This window comes from Platalea leucorodia (genome assembly GCF_965183815.1).
Source record: "Platalea leucorodia genome assembly, chromosome: 8".
In the NCBI taxonomy this organism is placed as follows: Eukaryota; Metazoa; Chordata; class Aves; order Pelecaniformes; family Threskiornithidae; genus Platalea; species Platalea leucorodia.
In genome coordinates this window covers 27,633,931-27,652,671 of record NC_138830.1, presented here as the reverse complement: position 1 = coordinate 27,652,671, position 18,741 = coordinate 27,633,931, and the positions used below count along the sequence as shown (strand labels likewise).

At 36.1% G+C, this 18,741-nt stretch overlaps 1 protein-coding gene across 1 annotated transcript in view; it reads right to left on the bottom strand.

The window, feature by feature from the left end:
• The window catches only part of STAG1 (STAG1 cohesin complex component), a 201,993-nt gene that overhangs the window by 117,843 nt on the left and 65,409 nt on the right, over positions 1 to 18,741 (bottom strand). Inside the window, exon 5 of the mRNA XM_082320218.1 lies at positions 9,538 to 9,634. Within this exon, the coding sequence (XP_082176344.1) occupies positions 9,538 to 9,634 (97 nt within the window). The remainder of the gene's footprint in view (positions 1 to 9,537; positions 9,635 to 18,741) is intronic.

Here is an 18,741-nt window from a genome sequence, read left to right as displayed (position 1 = left end):
TTTAGTATCCTTTTGCTTGAGATACTTATCCATCATTACCTGTGGTAAGAAATTATATAAAATAAATCATTTAGTCTTTCTGAAACTTCCAGTATTCATTAACTGCTCTTTCTAAACACTGATAATCCAAGCGGATTATTAATTTTTAGGCAGGTATCTTATTTCCAACAGTTTTAAAAACTTCTTGCTCTATGGTTTTACTAAATTTCAAGAACAATCACTTCATAATATCAACAATTCTTTTTAAACCACTCTAGTTTTTTGTTTATATCTTAGAAATTTATCACCGCTACCTCTTATCACAGAGCTACCTGTGTTACTTTGTGATTCGATTCATATACTTGGCTAAATAATCTTGATCCAGGAGTCTGTGCTGGGAATAAATATGGTCAATAGGAAATGTATTCTTGTCATACTAAATTAGATCTGAAGTAAAACTTGTTTTAGTAGTTTAATGCTTGAGAACTTTGGGATCTGATACTTTCTAGAGTCTAAAAAAAGGTTATTTCAAATAACAATACTATTGGCTATATCTATGTAGTTAAATATATCTACAATAAATTTTCATTCCCAAAAGTTGCTAAATGTATTTCTAGGCCCTTTTCCCATTATGACAGTTTCCTAAGTCACAACAACTTACAAGTTATCTAGAACATTTATTTCAATAATGATGAAATAAACAAGATAAATAGTAGAGATTGTGGTAAATCTGACAAACTACATTAAAGGTATTTCAAAAGATGATGTTATGACTTTGTAGAAGGTTACTTCCACAACAGATGGTGCCTATTAAACTCCACAGACTACTCCTGAGAGAAAAGGCTTTCTAATCAGTCAAGGGTGTTTTAACCTCATAACTCCTCAGTTCATCCCTTTATGAAATCAGGCAGTTTCAAACTGAGATACCCAGGACCCAATGCTACAGGTAGAGAGCATGAATACCAGTTGTTCTAAGCTGAAAATTAACCTAATGGTGTTAATTTAAAGAAGTGGGAAACTCTACTGCTCACTTCTCAGTTGATGACAGTTACCCAAGAACGGGGTTCAGCTTTGCTAGGGGTTAGCAGTTCCTTATTTAAATAAGGGTACAGAGACTTCTGGCAAGGGAGCTCCTCACTGTTCCTGCAAGATTTGGTAATAGTTTTGTACAACTCCTTTTTCCACCCTTCCAGGTATCCAACAACATTCCACCACACATCTTGATGATGCAAATAAGGAAAAGACTACAACATGGAGGTAAAGGTCATTTACGCCAGTCCTCCCTGTAACGGGTTTGACCCTAGCAGTGCCAGAAAATGCCATAATTTCCAGTTAAAAGGAGGTGAAAAATTGTAAGGCTCAGCTGGTCACAGTTCAGGTTAAAGATGACTGAGGCAATATGATCAGACTGATATAAATAGGGAATGAAGTAGGTAGTAGTGGAACGTGAACAGGATTGCATCTGCTTAAGAGCCCACTATTTCTTTTTCCAAATTTAGATGTATCTTCTTTGAAACGCAAGTTGCTCTTTTTCTTCTATGTCCAGCTACTGTTGAATGCTTGCAGTTTAAGAGAACATTGGATTTGTTTTAACCACTTTCTTTGTGCCAGAGAATAAGGCTTTTTTATTAGGATATAGACCTTTTTAATCATCCCTGTGTTTTTCTCTTCAAAAGTAATTACTGAAGTGTGTACTAGCATTGCACTTAATGAAATAAATCTATGGGTTCCTTAATGCAAAAGAGAGAGAATCATAATTACAGTGTTTGCCAAGAGAAATGTCATTTTTGGAATTTAATTCCTACCCTTGGTCTGGAAAAAGTCTGATTCAACCTTCAGCAGAATTTGCATCTTTGGAAAGACTAGAGACATGAGGAAACTTCCTATTTGTAATCCAGTAAGAAAGTACTAAGATGTAGTGGTATTTGGTTGCTTTTCATAATTACTTCCTGTCTTCACAGAAAGTACCATCTATGTCATCTGAAAAAAATCCAGCAATGCATCCAACACATAGGTAGAGACAAACTTATATACAGGCATAATTTGCTCACAAGTCTTAGAACAATGCTGTCAAAAAAAAAAAAAAATCAAATGAACGTTTTTTTTTCTTATCTGCTTAGTACAGGTGTCCCTCCTGTAACGAATTTGTATTATACAGAAAACAAACTAAGCATAAATAAAGAGGAAATGACACAGATCTGGCTAGTAAGGCAGCAACTATTCTGAATCATTAACACCAAGAGGTATTTATTGCTCTTCTCTTAAAAAGTTGTAGCATTAAAGCATCATTGATCTGAGAGAGACTTCTCAAATAGTAACTTTGTAGTCACGAGTAGTACCATTTTCCAGATTGATATGTATGTAATTAAATGAATACAGTGGAAAACAAGCAGTAATATTTGAAAGCCTTACACAATCTATCTCCAATGACCAGTGCTAAAAATAATTTTACAAGCTATGAATTTACTAGGTAGTACACAGGAGTAGAATGTAGACTTTGTTCCACACTTACAAGTACTTTCATTTTCAGCAGAGATATTCTACAGAACTGGCAGTGCAGAACTTGCTCTTAGACTATAATTTCAAAGGTAATTTGTCTTTCCTTACATTATACATTTGCTCCAAAATATTCTAGTATCGCAAGTTCTGTCAATTCAATAAATTTATTTTAAATAATTTGAAAGTTTATAATAATTCATATTAATAAATTAGTTAATAACTGACTTTAATCCAGCTTATTTCTGGTCTGCTGTCATACTTGAAACATGAATAGTTCAATATATTCAGGTAGAGAGTAATAAAAAAATAGGTTTGGTCTAAATTACTGTCGCTCCTGTTACCAATTCATAGGGTGAAATCTTGGACTGAAGTCAGACCGCAACACAGCAGGTATTTCATTCAGATTTTGAAACCACGAGCAGTATGCCCTTCATTCATGTCTCCTGTACTGAAAGATCAGTAAATTCTTGCAGTTTTATTTCACTAGTTTCTCAAAGCAGTAGGATGCACATCTGGGAAAAAGAAGCCATTAGTTCACAAGTGGCTATAAAATGTGATGTACTATTTCAAATCTTTTTTACACTTTCAGATCTGTTTTTTGGTTTGTTTGGTTGTTTTTTTTTAATTTTTCACGGCTTCCCACTCCCAGAAGAGTCAGGGAGATACAAAGCTTAAAAAAACAACAACAACAGAAAAATCATTTTGTAGCCATTTTTCCCATAGCCAAATAAACTTGGAAGAGCTAAAGAATAGAAAAAAAAAATAGCAAGGAAAAAAGAGTACATGAGATGAAAAGTACAGATATCATTCAGCAGCAAACAGGAAGAAATACTGAAAAATTTTGGTTTAAAAATTATATACACAATGAAACTAAAGCTTTAGTTTCAAGAATGTCAACAAATATCAACCATTTGTACTTTTTCACAAAAAATTGATTTTGATGTAACCACATTAATTGTCAAGTGTTTGATAAGAACTTTTTAACCTTACCTATCTTCATTTAAAGAACTGAACTGATGAAACATTTAATGCATGTCTGGTAATTTGATTTATCTTCCACCCAATCCAGTTAATAATTTCCATCTTATTTTCAGTTTGAATTTTATAAGCTTTCACTTCAAGATAAACACTTCAAGATAAAATGACCTCAAGGCTCAGAAACAAGAAGTACAAAGTTCAGATCTGGTTTATCTACACCACACATGAAATTAAAATTAAAATTAAGTAATTTCCATCTTTCAGTCTTACCTTCTCATTTCTGAATGTGGTTAACAGCATGTTTTTAACTGCTTCATATAATTATTGGGGGTGTATTTATTTCTGTATACTATACATACAAAATATTTTACAAATCCTTGACATTACTATGACTTAAATCATGTGTGATTAAGCATAATTTTTTTTAAATGGGTATTAGGCCTTTACTTTGCAACTTCTTCCCTATACTCAACACACCAAAAAGGGATTTTGTTGAAGAAACTGTGAGAAAGCATATTTTATACCCTTAATAAAAATACAGACTCCAATGCAATGAATAGCATTATTTTCTAATTTGTTCAAAATACTAAAGGTTTATGATATCAGCTTCTTAATAACATATGAATGTCTGAAGAGATAAAGCTTTTTAACACATGCCAAAGCCAGCATCATTTCTCACTAACAATTTGCAGTTCCTTACGAAAGGACCACTTGCAGGAAATTATATTTACCAAGCAGTCTCCTTTCCATGCTCAAGAACATCCATCTGTATAAAGTGATATTATTCCATCGATCACAAAACAGAACATGTACAAATAAATGACAAAAGACTAATTTTTTTTAAACCACTACTCCATATACAATGCTATACCCCCTAGTAAAATGCTATTAATCAGAGCGAATAACACTATTTCCTGGCTAATTTAGTTTCTGAAATCCTGTCCAACAACAAAGCAAGCAGTTACTTGTTCATTTCTTCTGCAAGACCATACAATGGCCACTTTACGGTGCTTTTTCCTAGTTTTAGCCTTCAATTTCCTTTGGCAAAACAGAAATCTATTAGCTTGCCCTTAATTAAAGAGCATAGAACATTAATAAAAAACAAAATGAGTGCGCATCCTGGATTCAAGTAAGCTAACTCCTAACTCCTCTACTTGTTGACTCAGATTGCATCATTCAATCACAGAATTTTTCAGAGGATCTTACTAGAATAGGTGAGGAACAACTAGAGATTCAAGGCTCAAGCTGGAAGAGTGTGGATCCCCAAGTGTCTGATTCACAAGGAAAAATTCCATAAAGATGTCCCACCTTAAGCCCTGGGCAAAAAGTTCATACACAGATTCCTGCTTACTCACAATTGAAAAAAACCTCAACCCTAAACAACACCAGCAATCAAGGCTGACAGGTGGCAGTCTGAACATTTCTTCATTAACATGTGATTCCACACAAGAACCTAAAGAGAAGATTTTGAGGGGAAAAATAAGATGAGAAACATCATATAAAGGAAATTCACCTGCTTCCTTCACCAACTACTCATAAAAACAACTTCAATGTGCCAATCACAAAACTACTAAAACGGAGAGCTCCTTGTGATCCAGGGAAGGCTACAACACTGATAAGAATTTAACAGTAAGGGAGTTCTGCCAGTTCTCTTTCATCAGTAACTGGTATCTCAGAGCGTCTGATAGAGGTAAGGCTAGCAGAGGAAGCAGTGCTCAAATCACTTCTGAAAATCTGCTTAAGAATTTGCAGGTTTCTGGCTTATCTATCAAAATAAATGAGAGGGAAGGAGAGGGAAGGGAGAGAAAGAATGGGAATAACTTCACTATATACTTGAAAGCAGTCAAGTAGTTCTGCTCTTCAACTATGTGAGAGACCTTTTTTCCCTGCAAAAGAAAGCTGCTTTTCTTACATGGACTCGATGGGTTGGTTTGTCCTTCACAGCTGAAGAGGCTGTTTCAACCACTAATTGCTTCTGGTTAGGAAGAAAAAAAAAAAAAAAAAAATGTTTATTCCACAAGCATGGCGCTCTGCCTTTAAAATGTAGAAAGGTCAGAGTGCTTGTGGGGTTTTCTGTTTGTTTTGTATCAATAACAGAAGGCAAAAGCAGACAGCAATGCAGATACCCAAGTCAGCTCTAAATCCATGGAGCTCCAGAAATGGAAACAGCCTGGTTGTCATAGCAGCCAAGCTGATACCTGAGCTAATTACTCAGTCTGAGAGGCAGAGCTAATTAGCCCAGATGCAGCATCATACTGACACAGTTATAATCCTTCTGGGACCTGGGCACGCATGTTGCTGATTAGGCATTTCAGCTTGCTTGCAACTAGCTCAGAGATCTCAGCATTCTACACTGTGCTTTACGTAAGTGTTCAAAAAAAAAAAAAAAAAGAAAAAGAAAAAAAGCAAAATACTGTTCCTACAAAGAAGAAAGCAATGGAAAAGAGCTCTCAAAAAAACCCAGAAAACTCCAAACACTAATCTGCAACTCTTCTGCAAGAGAGGAGGATGCCCATATCCACAATGCTACAGACCAAACTACAACATTTGAAATGGAAATCTCAGTAGTATGGATACACTTCCAACCCCCAGCCAAGTGAAAGTTAGCTGAAAAATTGGTTTATCATTACAACAACCTAAATTCAAAAAGTTTCCTGTTATCTAAAAATGCAAAACCCTAAATTAAGTTCCTGACAGAGAAGTAAGAAGGTAAATACAACATGTGGAAAATAAATACCTACTACAAACCTGTTTTTTTCAAGGACTGGAAACAGCATTTATTTGCTGTTTTTTCCAGGAAGAAAAAGTATTTTAAAACTAACTTTTTCATCTAAGGTACCATCTGACACAAGATCCTCCCTCCAGAAACAAAAAGTGAATAGGTGAATTTATCAGTCCTTGTTAACCATTTTTCTGCCACAGAAATACAATGTAACATCATGGAGAACACTACACAGACAAACTGTGAAAGGCAGGGAATTTTGTTGGTATTCTTGAAGAAAAAAATAGCAAGATAAAGGAAAAACTCTTTAAGAAACTATTTTCACTTCTTTGTAATCAAAATCAGCAAAGGCAACAAATGTACAGATTGAGCAGGCAAATTAGTGGAAAGATGGCACGAGAAGTGATTTAACTGCTGTGCAAATCTAATGATTGAATTGAGATGCTTTTGGTAGTTCAATAGGACAAACTTGTAATTTATACCAAATGATCCTTTAAAAACCCAGAAAGATTACTGAATTCATGCTAAAACCAAATCTCTCATGTTTTAATGGACATTACTGTATGAACCAGAACAGATTATATAGAAAGTAACTGATTAAATAGATACTCAGAGGAGTTGACAAAGGACAGATGTGCTTGAATGTTTGGTTTATATTTATTCAATTTTAAGTTGCACAGATCTTTTAAGTTCATCTGCAAAATACATTAATTTTACAATTTTTTAGTATTAATAATTTACATAGCATGCCTTCTTATTCATATTTATAATAGATCACTTCTCATTTCAGGAACATCTCTAAGCAAAGCTGGAGGATGCTAAGATGTTCATTCAAGCGTATGTGCTGCCCAAGAGAATGGGATAAATATATAAAAATCAATGTTTCTGTAAACAGAAAGATATTTTTGTCAGGGTCAGTACTGTTGCTAAATAAAACAGTTTGGTGCCTAAGTCATTTCTAGTTAAAGTCAGAAAATAGGCACATGCTCTTCACCTGCTTAAAACTTTTGAAAGAAATGTCATGCTAAGTGCATTTTACATGCATTGAGATACCAAATAATTCTAAGCACTGTTAAAATGGTAGATCCATAAACCTAGCAGTACTTTCAGAGTTTCCTAAGGAACCTCCTCCCAAGCTGTTTGTCCTCCTCCCTTCAAGTTAATGATCACAAAGTTAGAAATATTATCAGCAAGCATTTAGATCCAACATTGGGAAAGAAGGCTGGAGAATCCGAGACAATGTTAGTGGAGCAAACTGAAAAGAAGAAAATTAAGGAATATTAAGGAAGATAAAGCAGCCATTGAGATTCACAAGGAGTTGTTATTTATCAGAAATGGAAACAAACAAGAATGTCAACAAAATCTTTAAAGGGAAATAAAAATCTCATAATAGAGCATATAATCTTCCTATGAAAAAGAAATTTGGTCTTCCTCACAAAATACAGAAAATACCCAGATTTACATACCTCATTTCCATTAAGGACAGCTTAGTATACATTTTACCCTAAGTGGGATAAAATCTCTTTTGATAAAGTTTTTACTTATTCTAGAAAACAGGCATGTTACTGGAAATTGGAAAGAACTGTTTGCCAGGATTTTAACCCTGTTTACAGCTGTTACTGTACCCACTGCAAAAATTCCAACACAGAAATAAATCCCCAAACACACTATAAACTCAGGGGATAAGTCATTTTTGTTTCCTTTCTCCTATCATTGCTGTTTGGAACCAGAAGGCCACTAAAGCAAGCTCAGAAGAGAGATATCCCTGAGGGTACAAAGCAGAGTACTGAAAATGGATAGAAAGTCACCATTAAAAAAAAAAAAAAATAAATAAAAAGAAGAAAGTAAATGACATCAGCCACTTGAAGCGCTGCTGCTTCACAGCCAATAACAGAAAGCTTTTCTGGGAAGCAATTGCTTCAGCAGCATATGGTTGACAGTGGGCATTCAGCCTGCATCAATAAGTAACAAAAGGTTTAAAAAATATGAATCTTTGGAGATTATAAGAGCACTGCTTTTTCTAACAAGGAGAAAGAAAGGAAGTAGAAATTAGAGAGCAGCAGGGGAATGAAGATATATTTATGACATGCCTCTACCAAAAGCTTGCATCAACAAGGAAAAAAAAACATATGGCCAAGGATCCCTTTTGTTTAATGCTGCCCAAATTCTTAGAAAGAAGCTTGTGGTTTGTGGTTATTTTCCATATACACCTTTAGGAGAGTGTTAAAAAAAAGCAAACAGAATACAACTACTTTCACATAAGCTGCCAAGCAAGTCTGAAAAATATTTTAGGGAATCTGTGTGAACAGTACAGACATTGACACAGGCTGGTAATCTAAACCCTAAGCTTCAGCCCTTTCACAGAATGCTTCCATAGCTTCAGCCTTTCCTGTCATCCACAAAATAAGTTTATTTCCTTAAGCTATGAAAAAGGGTTGCTGAAGCTGCTGACAGCTCATATTTCTCTGATGCTTTTAACTGTACTTGGGACTTCACCTTATACTTAAGAAGGAAGAAAAGGGACTTCTACCCTTCTACTTGATGTCTAAAGGTATATTCCCATATCAGTTACAAAATGAAGAAAACAATTTCTGAATTGTGGGTTATTTTCAATTCTACTCAAAGTAAATCATAGGAAGCATCCAGAAACAGTATTTGGGTCTGGGTGCTACAGAGAGAGTAGAGCTCTGTCTTTCTCTCTTTTCAAGGCTGCGTTAAGTGAAAAAAGTCAACACATGAAAAATTCATTAGAAGGTACAGTGTGGCAACAGAATGCTAGGAAGACTGACTGCCACAAGCTTGGTAATGGAGACTGCTTAAATAGTGTATATAAGGCAGGCCACTTGCTGCTGACTTGATAAAGTATTACAGAGGAAGAAATAAGATTGGTGCTTCATCCAGAAGAAATCTTTCTTGCTAATTGAAGCCAACTGAAGCCTGACTCCTTCCTCTTCAGTTTAAAACCCCATCATTTCCCTAGAAAGAAAGAAAAAATAGCAAAGTTAAGGTATAGCTACCTCTACTAATTCTTGTAATTTAAAAATGGGGAGGAAACAGAAAGGGGAAGTAAAGATACGCCTACCTTGATTAACAGATCTTTTGTCTCCTTTTGCTGACAAGTAGAGTGTCTCTGTGAGGATTTGTACACTTTAGGATGACAGGAAAGTGAGAAAAAAGGGTAGGCCCTTGACAAACAAGCTTTAAATAAAATTATTCCTGAACGTAGACAATATTTCTATATAAACCATGCATATGAGGCGTACCAATCCATGTGCCTCCCACATCTTTACATTTGCACTAATACACGTTTGTATAACTGTCAGATTTATTCTATACAACTTGTTTCCAACGTTCTGTACCTCGACATCCTGAACACTGGATAAAGAAGTTGATTAAATCCAGAAGTGCTATGTCCCTGTCTTGTTTATATGATTCAATCCAGTCGTCCACCACAGACTGTCAAGAAAAAAAGAATACTTATCAGAGACTCTTAGAAAGTATTTTATTAAAGGCAAATGACTTATTCTTTTCATAATATAATTTTATAACTGAGCATTTATTTTGCATAATTATACATGTGTACAAATTCAGATATCTATACACCTTCTCTCAGGGTGGAGACAGAACAAATATTGTTAGAGAACAGAACTATATGCATTGTTTTCTGGTATTATAATTGTATAAATATAGGTTCAAATTGACGTTACTATAATTCCTCAAAACTCTGCTTGCAGTATTTATCCAGTATCAAAATTGTGTTGAAAAAGCAAACGCTGTGATTCTGTTCAGCATGACCAACATGTATTCCCAGAAAACTGATGAGTAGAAACACTTTGGGATAAAAACTGAACTTATATTGCATAGTGAACATCTCAGTATTTATAAAGGCCAGAGTAGTGCACCAGTCATTCAGAAACACTGTACATAGTTCAGGAAGACAGAATGCAATGAGGAATACTTTATAAATAAAAATAATACACAGAAGTTGGTCTTACAGTGTTTAGGAGTCAATAAGCCACCTGAATCACAGTATATGAAGCTAAGTCACAGTTTCAAACTGCACTCAGAACTGTATGTAGCCAGGAGATATTTTTATCATCACTGATATGCTGGCGTAGCACGCAGTCATTATTATGAATAATAGCAGGGAGGAGGACAGAAAGCATACAGGTGTCAGAAACGTTTGTCATTTGTCATATATTAATCTCTGGGGACAGAAAATGTGCCTCAGTAGCTTGATGAGAAAGGGCACTAAAAGAATTTTGCCAGTCAACATAAAAGTGCAATCACAGCATCAGAAAGAGTTAATGTCAGATATACATCAGCAGAAAGGAATGCAGAGACATATAACAGCAAAGCCTATAGCTGCTTCCCATACAGATACTTTACCCTACAGTTCTGACTACAGAACCCTATCAGAGCTGTGCAGACCCATGATCTTTAAAACTCCAGATGTAGGTAAAATGAAGCAATGAGGACAAAGCAAACAGAATAACTACGGAAATGCTTAAAAAGTGTTCTAGAAAAGCAAGAGGGTTGTGTGAGGTCATTATTCAGCCTGCTTCATGCTTAAGGAAGACAAGTATGGCTTCCTTTCACATCACTAAAATACAGCATTCCAAGTTCCTCAGTTACATAAGCGCTGAAGGTAAGGAATTGTGTATATTTAATGTAACCGAATACTATGTTTTACTTATTTATGAGGGGAAAAAAAAATTTTTACTGTTCCATACACATGGAAGCATTCATTAAGAGAAGCTTGCTTATGCTATCAGAGCACAGCTTGCAAATGGATTATTTTATTTAGAAGTTCAGGTTTACAATGAATTTCTATAAAATTAATTTTAAAAAAATCCTAAACACATACACACCACCACCACCCCCATGCAACCAGCTTCCAACCATCCTGAAAAAGAATGAATGGGAAAGACAAAATCCAAACAATTCAACATCTTAAAAAAATTTTGCCTCTTTCTAAACTGGTAGATATAAGAACAGGATCTTGAAAAATGCCTCTGCAGTTTCTAGCTTATCCAAGTGCAAACTTCCCTGAATGCCAGTGGGAACTTAGCAAGTGTATGAGAAAAGGGAAGCAGCAAGAAAACAGTTATGTATGTACTACAGACATACACAACTCTGTGAACTGAGCCAAAACACTCCGTGTTTACCACAGGTCACTATACTTGTTCTTAACCCAAAACAGGATGAGACTATCATGTATTATCACATTATTCAACAACCAGCATGAATCTCTAAACATTTAATTTGCCAGAAAACTAAGTTTTTACAGGTTTTGTTTACCAATACATACACACATGCAAGCACAGTAGGAGAAGCAATCTTATGAAGAGGTCCATCTGCTACTTAGAAGAAATTAAAAAGGAAGTCTTGGCCCCAAATTAATCTTCACAAAAGTTGAGGAAGCATGAAGCAGCAGCACAAAAACAGTTATCTAGAATGCTTCACTGTTATTTCATCATTAATTTAGACTTGTTCCTGTAAGTATCAATCATTTCAATCAATCAGCAGAATTCTCCAGGGCACATAAAACCAAATGTAGCCAAATGTAAAAATTATTTACTAAACCAAATATTGACAAAGCTTAATGACCAGACTGCTGGTGTACTACCAACTTAAAACATTTGTTTGAACAGCTATGTTAGCATAGATATCAGAACAACATGCAATTTCCAGCAGCTTTTTTTTTTTCCACTAAAGCAAATAGCAACTGTGCTGGGTCAGACCACAGGTTCACCTGCCCAACAGGGCTTATACATGTAAGTAAAAGCATAAGAATAGGGCAAGAATATACTGATACTTCCGAGTTACTCTCCCAGACGCTTAAGAACCTAGCATATTTCTTCTCTCATGAATGTGTCTGTCTGAACCAGAAAGTTTTATACCTACATCATCTTGCAGCAATATATCTCAAGGATTAATTATTCACTGCAAAAAAAGAATAATTGTTTTGTTTTAAACTTGCCAATAGCTAGGTCTATTTGATGCCACCTAATTCTCATGGAAGAAGAGAAAACAAACCTCAGCTCCCTATTTGTATTTCCCATGCCTCCATCTGGTCACCTCTTTTCAGGCAGAAGAATCCTATTCTGTACCATGTGGTTTGCACAGAAATACTTCCATATCTTTATTTTTGCTCACTCTTGTCACACAGCTCTTAACAGTCTCTGAAGTCTACTACATTCTTCTTTGAGCCTGGGAAATCTCAGATGCTTTTCCTGAGTGTTAATAACTAGTTCACCAGTATCTGTGCACTGTCCACAGCCTAGTTTCACATAAAACATTCCCTGTAGAAGCAAGGCTGGCTTGAGAGACTCCTTTCCACATTCAGTCTTACTCCTATTTCTTGCTACAACATACTGCCCCTACAGCTATACCACTGCAACAGTTTCTGGACTGTGCTATAAATATTGCCAGTGAACCCACCTAGACTAAAAAAAAAAAGGGGGGGGAGGGGGGAGTGGAGAGGAAAGACTTTGAGGAATATCTTCCAATTTTGTTTCTGCCTCTTTTAAACAATTATTTAACTGATTTTTGCAGCACTGCCTCAAAACCGTAACATCAGTGAAGCTCATCTCCCTTCTGATATTTTTTGTCTCTTCATACAAAAAGAACTGTGAGGCACTTGCACTAAGGGCACTAAGTGGCACTAAGGGCCCACTCTGTCCTATCTAGTATAGTACTTGTATTTTCAACCCAGAACCATAATGCAATTCACAGAAAAATAAAGACAAGCAGCTGATCTCAAGACTCACAGACCAGACTTGAGGCAATGCAGTAGATAAAGAAAGCAGCAAAATCAGAATGAAGGTTCTGAGCAGGGATAGCAGGCAAAGACTGCCTCCTGTGTCATCCGGACCTAGCAGAGGACTGACAAAGCTTTAACTAAAATTTTGAATGTATGGGTAGGATTCATCTTACCTAACTTTACATGCACAACCCATGTAGTCATACAAGGTAGTCACTCCCTTTATACTCAACATAGTGTGCGTGTGCGTGCACATGCATACACATACATAGTCACTCTTCAGGGGGGCTGTCAGCATAATCTATCTGTCTAGAGCAGGTATGCACGGTGAGATGAGATGGCTCCTGCTTAAAAATGCTTGATTACACTAAGTAGATCTCCACTGACTGGCTGAGGAGCTTAGGGTGACGAGTCACATATGACCTGTCAGCACCTGACCTGTCAGCATCAGTACAGACACAATTATATTCACTAATCCCTTAAAATGAGAGGGGTATTTTCAGTGTATCAAAATAACACCCACAGATCTACATCATTCAACCCCTCATGCACATTTGGCATGCTTGTTGGTAAATTTTTTTAGACATTACAGTTTAAGGCAACAGGAGATAATGAAGCCAGACTACATATGCTACAACAGTTGGAACTTAATCAAACTGTTGACTTTTGATGTAACAGAAAAGAGCTACAAAACCTAAAAACACTAGGATGAAAAAATAAAAATGATACACATCAGACCTAAAATAGAGACAAGTATCAACTGAACCAAGAAAAACCACCAGTAATCCAAATACCAGGAAAAAGGTTGAATACAAGTGAAAAAGAAATCAAACAACAGGCCACAGTTAGCAAATGGTGCAACAAGCAGTCATTGCCAGAAAAGGAATTATTTTGCATAAACATGCATAGAGAGAAAGACTCCTATTAAAAACAAGGATTTCTAACCAACAGTCCACAGGTTACAGCAAACCCTCCAGGATGATTTTATCTTGTTAGCAGCCTCCATCCAGTCACCCTGTTTCCAAGAGCTTCTCAGACACAAGCAAAGAGCAAACTCAGGGCAACAACCCACATTTGGTCACCATCTTGCCCAGAGATACTCTGCCCTGGCTCCCTCCCTGTCATCTGTCCCAAACACAGAATTGATATTGCAGTGAAAGCACATGCGGTGACAGGAGGAGGGAAGGACCAGACAGCTCTTTGGAAAGGAGGCAGCTACAAGTGGGGTCCATCTACCAGAAGAATTCATCCCCACAAGAGTCTTATTGCCTACTTCTGCAAAACACTTATGAAAGATGGTAGGAATAGATTGCATGAGTTGTTCTGGTGGTACCCATCTGCTTCCAGATGTTTTTACCTTCAGATGCAGTGGAGAGCATGGATTTACCATATGGAAATGTGCACTTAGGTGCTGTGCATGAAATACATGATAAATCCAGCATTCCTGGGAAGCGCAAGATCTATAGTACATGTGCTGCAGCGCTCTGCCCAGGTGCTGGAAATCCATGCTTTTGAGACTCAGCAAATTCAATGCACATGCACAAGAAAAGGGCTGCCCTGAGAACAAGGTTCTGAAGCACGACAAATGAGAAATGGCACAAAAAACTCTTTAGCTTCTCATCTTCATTACCAGATAGGAGTGAGGCAAGGAGTATTGGAACTAAATTTTAAGCAAAGTAAAAAATTATCTAGCTCAGTTATGTAGATAAACCCTCAAGATTACTCCAGTAACACCCACATGATCCCCTTTCACTCCCTGCCATCAGAAAACAGCTATACATATATATACAGACATACACATATATACCTATATACACACATATATATACACACACACATATATATACACACATAGATGCACCACGTTTCTGGGTCAGTCAGTGTAACAAGTCCATACAAGTCCATGTTACAAAAATGAGACTCTTAAGCATATTTTTTTTAAAATCTGAAAATGCTTCTATTCTTATGAGAACTGAGTGAAAAATCAAAGTCTTCTGCAAATGGCAGATGATGTATAGTACAAATACATAGTCAGTACAGAGATTTTCAAAAGCCTGTAACAGCTTTCAAGAGAATCTCACAGAAATTAACTCTCTAGTGACTCTGTTTTATGAGCTTCCATGCAGCATAATTTGAAGAATATGCCAAATAGGCAACCCTACAGAAATAAGAGGTTTAAAGAAAGTCAAACAAGTAGAAGAATAGATCCGTAGTCTGAGTAAACAACTTAAAGTCAATCATGGACACTTGCAGATATATTGACCTTCACATCTCAAAGTCTGCTAAAAGATAAATAGGAACATTTTATAGTACTGAAGAGAAACAGCAGCTTGTATTGCCAGTAAAAGCGAAAGTCTGATGCAATGAATGAAATAATGAATCTTATTACCTCCTGGAGGCTTTAAAGGTATGAATCCATTTCATATTCCTTCAATGCAAGAACATTACTACATTTAGGAGCATTAAGTGCGGGAGGAACCAGAGGGACTAACTACAGATGATACCTTGCCAGCTCATGTAAATTAGCACAGTTCCACTAAATATTAATGAAAGTTGATTTCAAAAAAAGTTATTTCATAATTTAAATTAAGTAACAATCTGGCAGCAGTGCTGCTAACACAAAGTGAAAACCACTATATATGACGTGCATGTTCAAGTGTAAGATCTGAGTCAACTGTAAACCAAGGCAAATCAAGCATAAAAGACCATTGAAATAATTTGCCATTTCATACAGCTGATCGTGGACATGCTTCATTTACAGTGAATATGACAGAACAAAAAATGACTCTAGAATGGGTGTGCAGTTTGTTTACATTAAAGGTAGGGAAAAAAAACCAAAATCAAAGTTTATGCTAACAACTTCTGCCAAAAAAAAAAACCAGTTACTGAAATGAAATTCAAAGCTTATTAAAACAAAAAAAGAATGCACAGTGAAATTAAAGATTTCAATTATCTGTATAAAGAGCATCCTGAAGAGAAGATAAAAGCTAGAAAATATTCTTTAACAGACAGTGAGAAGAACTTAGAGTACACTGAAAATAAGAACACAGGGAAAGAAGGAGAAGTAGAGAAAGACTTACAATCCTCTGCATAAAAGGGTTTTTTTAAGTGAATCTGTGCAGGTGTTTTAAAAAGAATTAAAGTCTTTTAACGTCAAATTTGTGAAGACTGAAGTAATTACACAGACAGTTACTGGGGAGAAGGTTTGCTAACATGTGAAAGTATGTACAATTTAAGATTGTGCATTAGACATCAAGATGACTGTTTGCATTCCAAATTGCAGGCAGTAAGTCTAATACATATCCACTGAAAAACCTAACATAAGGTTAATAAAAAAGAACTGTAGATTGAGAAGCTGCAGTTTATTCTTTTTCCTCTAAAGATGGTCATTTTAAATTATGGAAGAGTTCACACTTTTCTGACACCTAGCAAGCACTTTCTGAAAAGCCCAAATGATTCTTTTTAAAAAAGTCTTACTTTAATGTAACAGTACCCGTTTCTTGTTTTTTCATCATAAGCAAAGATGGGAAAACCTGCTTTATGCAGTGCCTACCTATATAATTTATTTTTTTTCCTTGAGGCACAGAGAGGGAAGGAATACAATCCTAGAAGTATTTATTCCCAATAAAAACAAGGAATTCATACTATCCATACAGAGATATCTGTGTTTGGTATTCCATATAAATACATATTTCTATGTTGTAGAATGGGCATTAAATATCATTATGTGGGGAAATCAGTGTAACACATTATACGGTACCACTGGGAGAAAAACACACTACTGAAAGATAAAAATATTTAGTCCTCTTATGAGAGTATTAGAATGGCACAGTTTAACTGGCATTACACTTATGGGCATAAAAGGTACTGGAAAAATTCTTCTTTCAAATGGACTAAAATCGCAGGAACTACTGAGGACAAGCACTTTTGTCACAGCAGATCTGCACTCCTCAGAGGTGCATTTCCTCACCCGAGTCCTCGGAAATGATGGGTGGACTGTTCAACAGCCTCATACCAAGCAGATTTTCTACTATGGTATAGAATTTTTGTAGATGCTAATCTCTCACAATTGACATGTTATGCAATTTCCAAGGGTTTTTGTCTGTTTAAGCTGGACCAATTATGGGCCTGAATGGTTCCGAGATGCTACAAAGCATCAAAACCACTTATAAACATCGAACATGAGAATAAAAAAAATCCTTAGAGGAGTGCAGAAACAAAATCAGTTATTCCAATAAGAGACACCCATCAATTTATTAAAAAACAAGATTCAAGTTCCTCTGCCAGCACAATTTATAAAGAGTTCACAGATCACCCCAGATACTTCAAAAAATGATGAAATTCTAGACAGCAAAAGACTTCTCCAGCTTTAAGTACAATAGGCATTTTCAGGTATAAATGTTTTCACGCACTGGACTACTGGCACAGGTGTTCACATTAACAGCAAAACCATCACCCGACATCTTATTACATCACAAGGGAAAAGTAGTCTTGTGCGATGACCGCAGAAAACTTCATTTGCTATTAAGGGACACCTTCTAATTAATTAAGGCTTCATCTGGTGGCTAAATTGTTCCTAGTATAGCAAGTATAAAAACATATACCTAGTTTTGATTGGTTTTCTTTTAATTCAGTAGCATATAACCAAAAGCAAAGCAAGATTAGGCTGCAGAAGAAACCCAACTAGCGATATGAAAACTAAATATTAGTTTAAATGCCAGTAATAGTTGCAGTTATTTTACCCTGTAAACTTTAGAGAATGCATACTTAAACTCCTAAGGAGTTTCTAAGACAGTTTGGGGAAACCCAAAGTTATTACCCATCTCTCAAGTCAGAGAATACAGCATTGTTAAAATACAACAAAGGACAATTAAACTAAAACATGCCTTTAACACAAAAAACACGGATAATACTTAATATCACATGCCTGTATATTGTTAATCTTCAAAGACCTTCACTCCCAGAAACAGCTGAGACAGACACAGAGACACTATCCAGCAAAGAGGGCTTCTAGTAGGGAGAAGAGACAAACTCAGGAAAGAGAAAGCCATTAAGGCTTCTGAAAACACAGACGCCACATTCACCCTGAGCCGCAAACAATCAGAGGTAGGGAGAATTCCCAAAACACATTTTTGCCTTCTTATTCTCTTTCTTAACTGCTATTGTCAGAGACAAGATATTGGACTTTTGGTACAATCCAGTTACAGCTGCTCTAATGTTTTTAAGCTCATGTATATATGTAAAACCATATAGGTAAAATACAATTCCTCCTAAATAAGGTAGATATGGTGATGGTTATACAGTCATTCTAACCAAGAATAAGTCTGAGCTACTGCCAGAGGAGCTGATCCAGCTGAAAAAATCCACCAAAGTGTCAGGTTCTAATTAAATCTATTTCTTGGTGTGACAACAAAACACACAAGAAAGGTGTAAAAAACATCAGCTGTAGGTGTGGGAGAAAGTGGGACCAATGTGTTCAACAGCAGCCTCAGTTTATGCAAGATTAAAGCAGGCACATAACAATTCTTTCTAACCAGAACCACTGGAAGGACTGAGGAAGACTGGAATTATCTATATTGCATAATGATTATGTGATTAAAATAACTGTGAGATAAAATTCCAGGGAGTTGAGAGAAGTAAGCAAAGCAAAGTTTAGTCCATGCAGAATGCGTTAGGAACCAGCTGATAAAGCTGTGCAGTCACTGGGGCTTGCTCTACTATCAACATCCCTCCCTGAGAGAAGCCACTTCAAGGAGCAGCCTCACTCTCTGGGGGGGCTCCAGATGCCTTCTCCAAG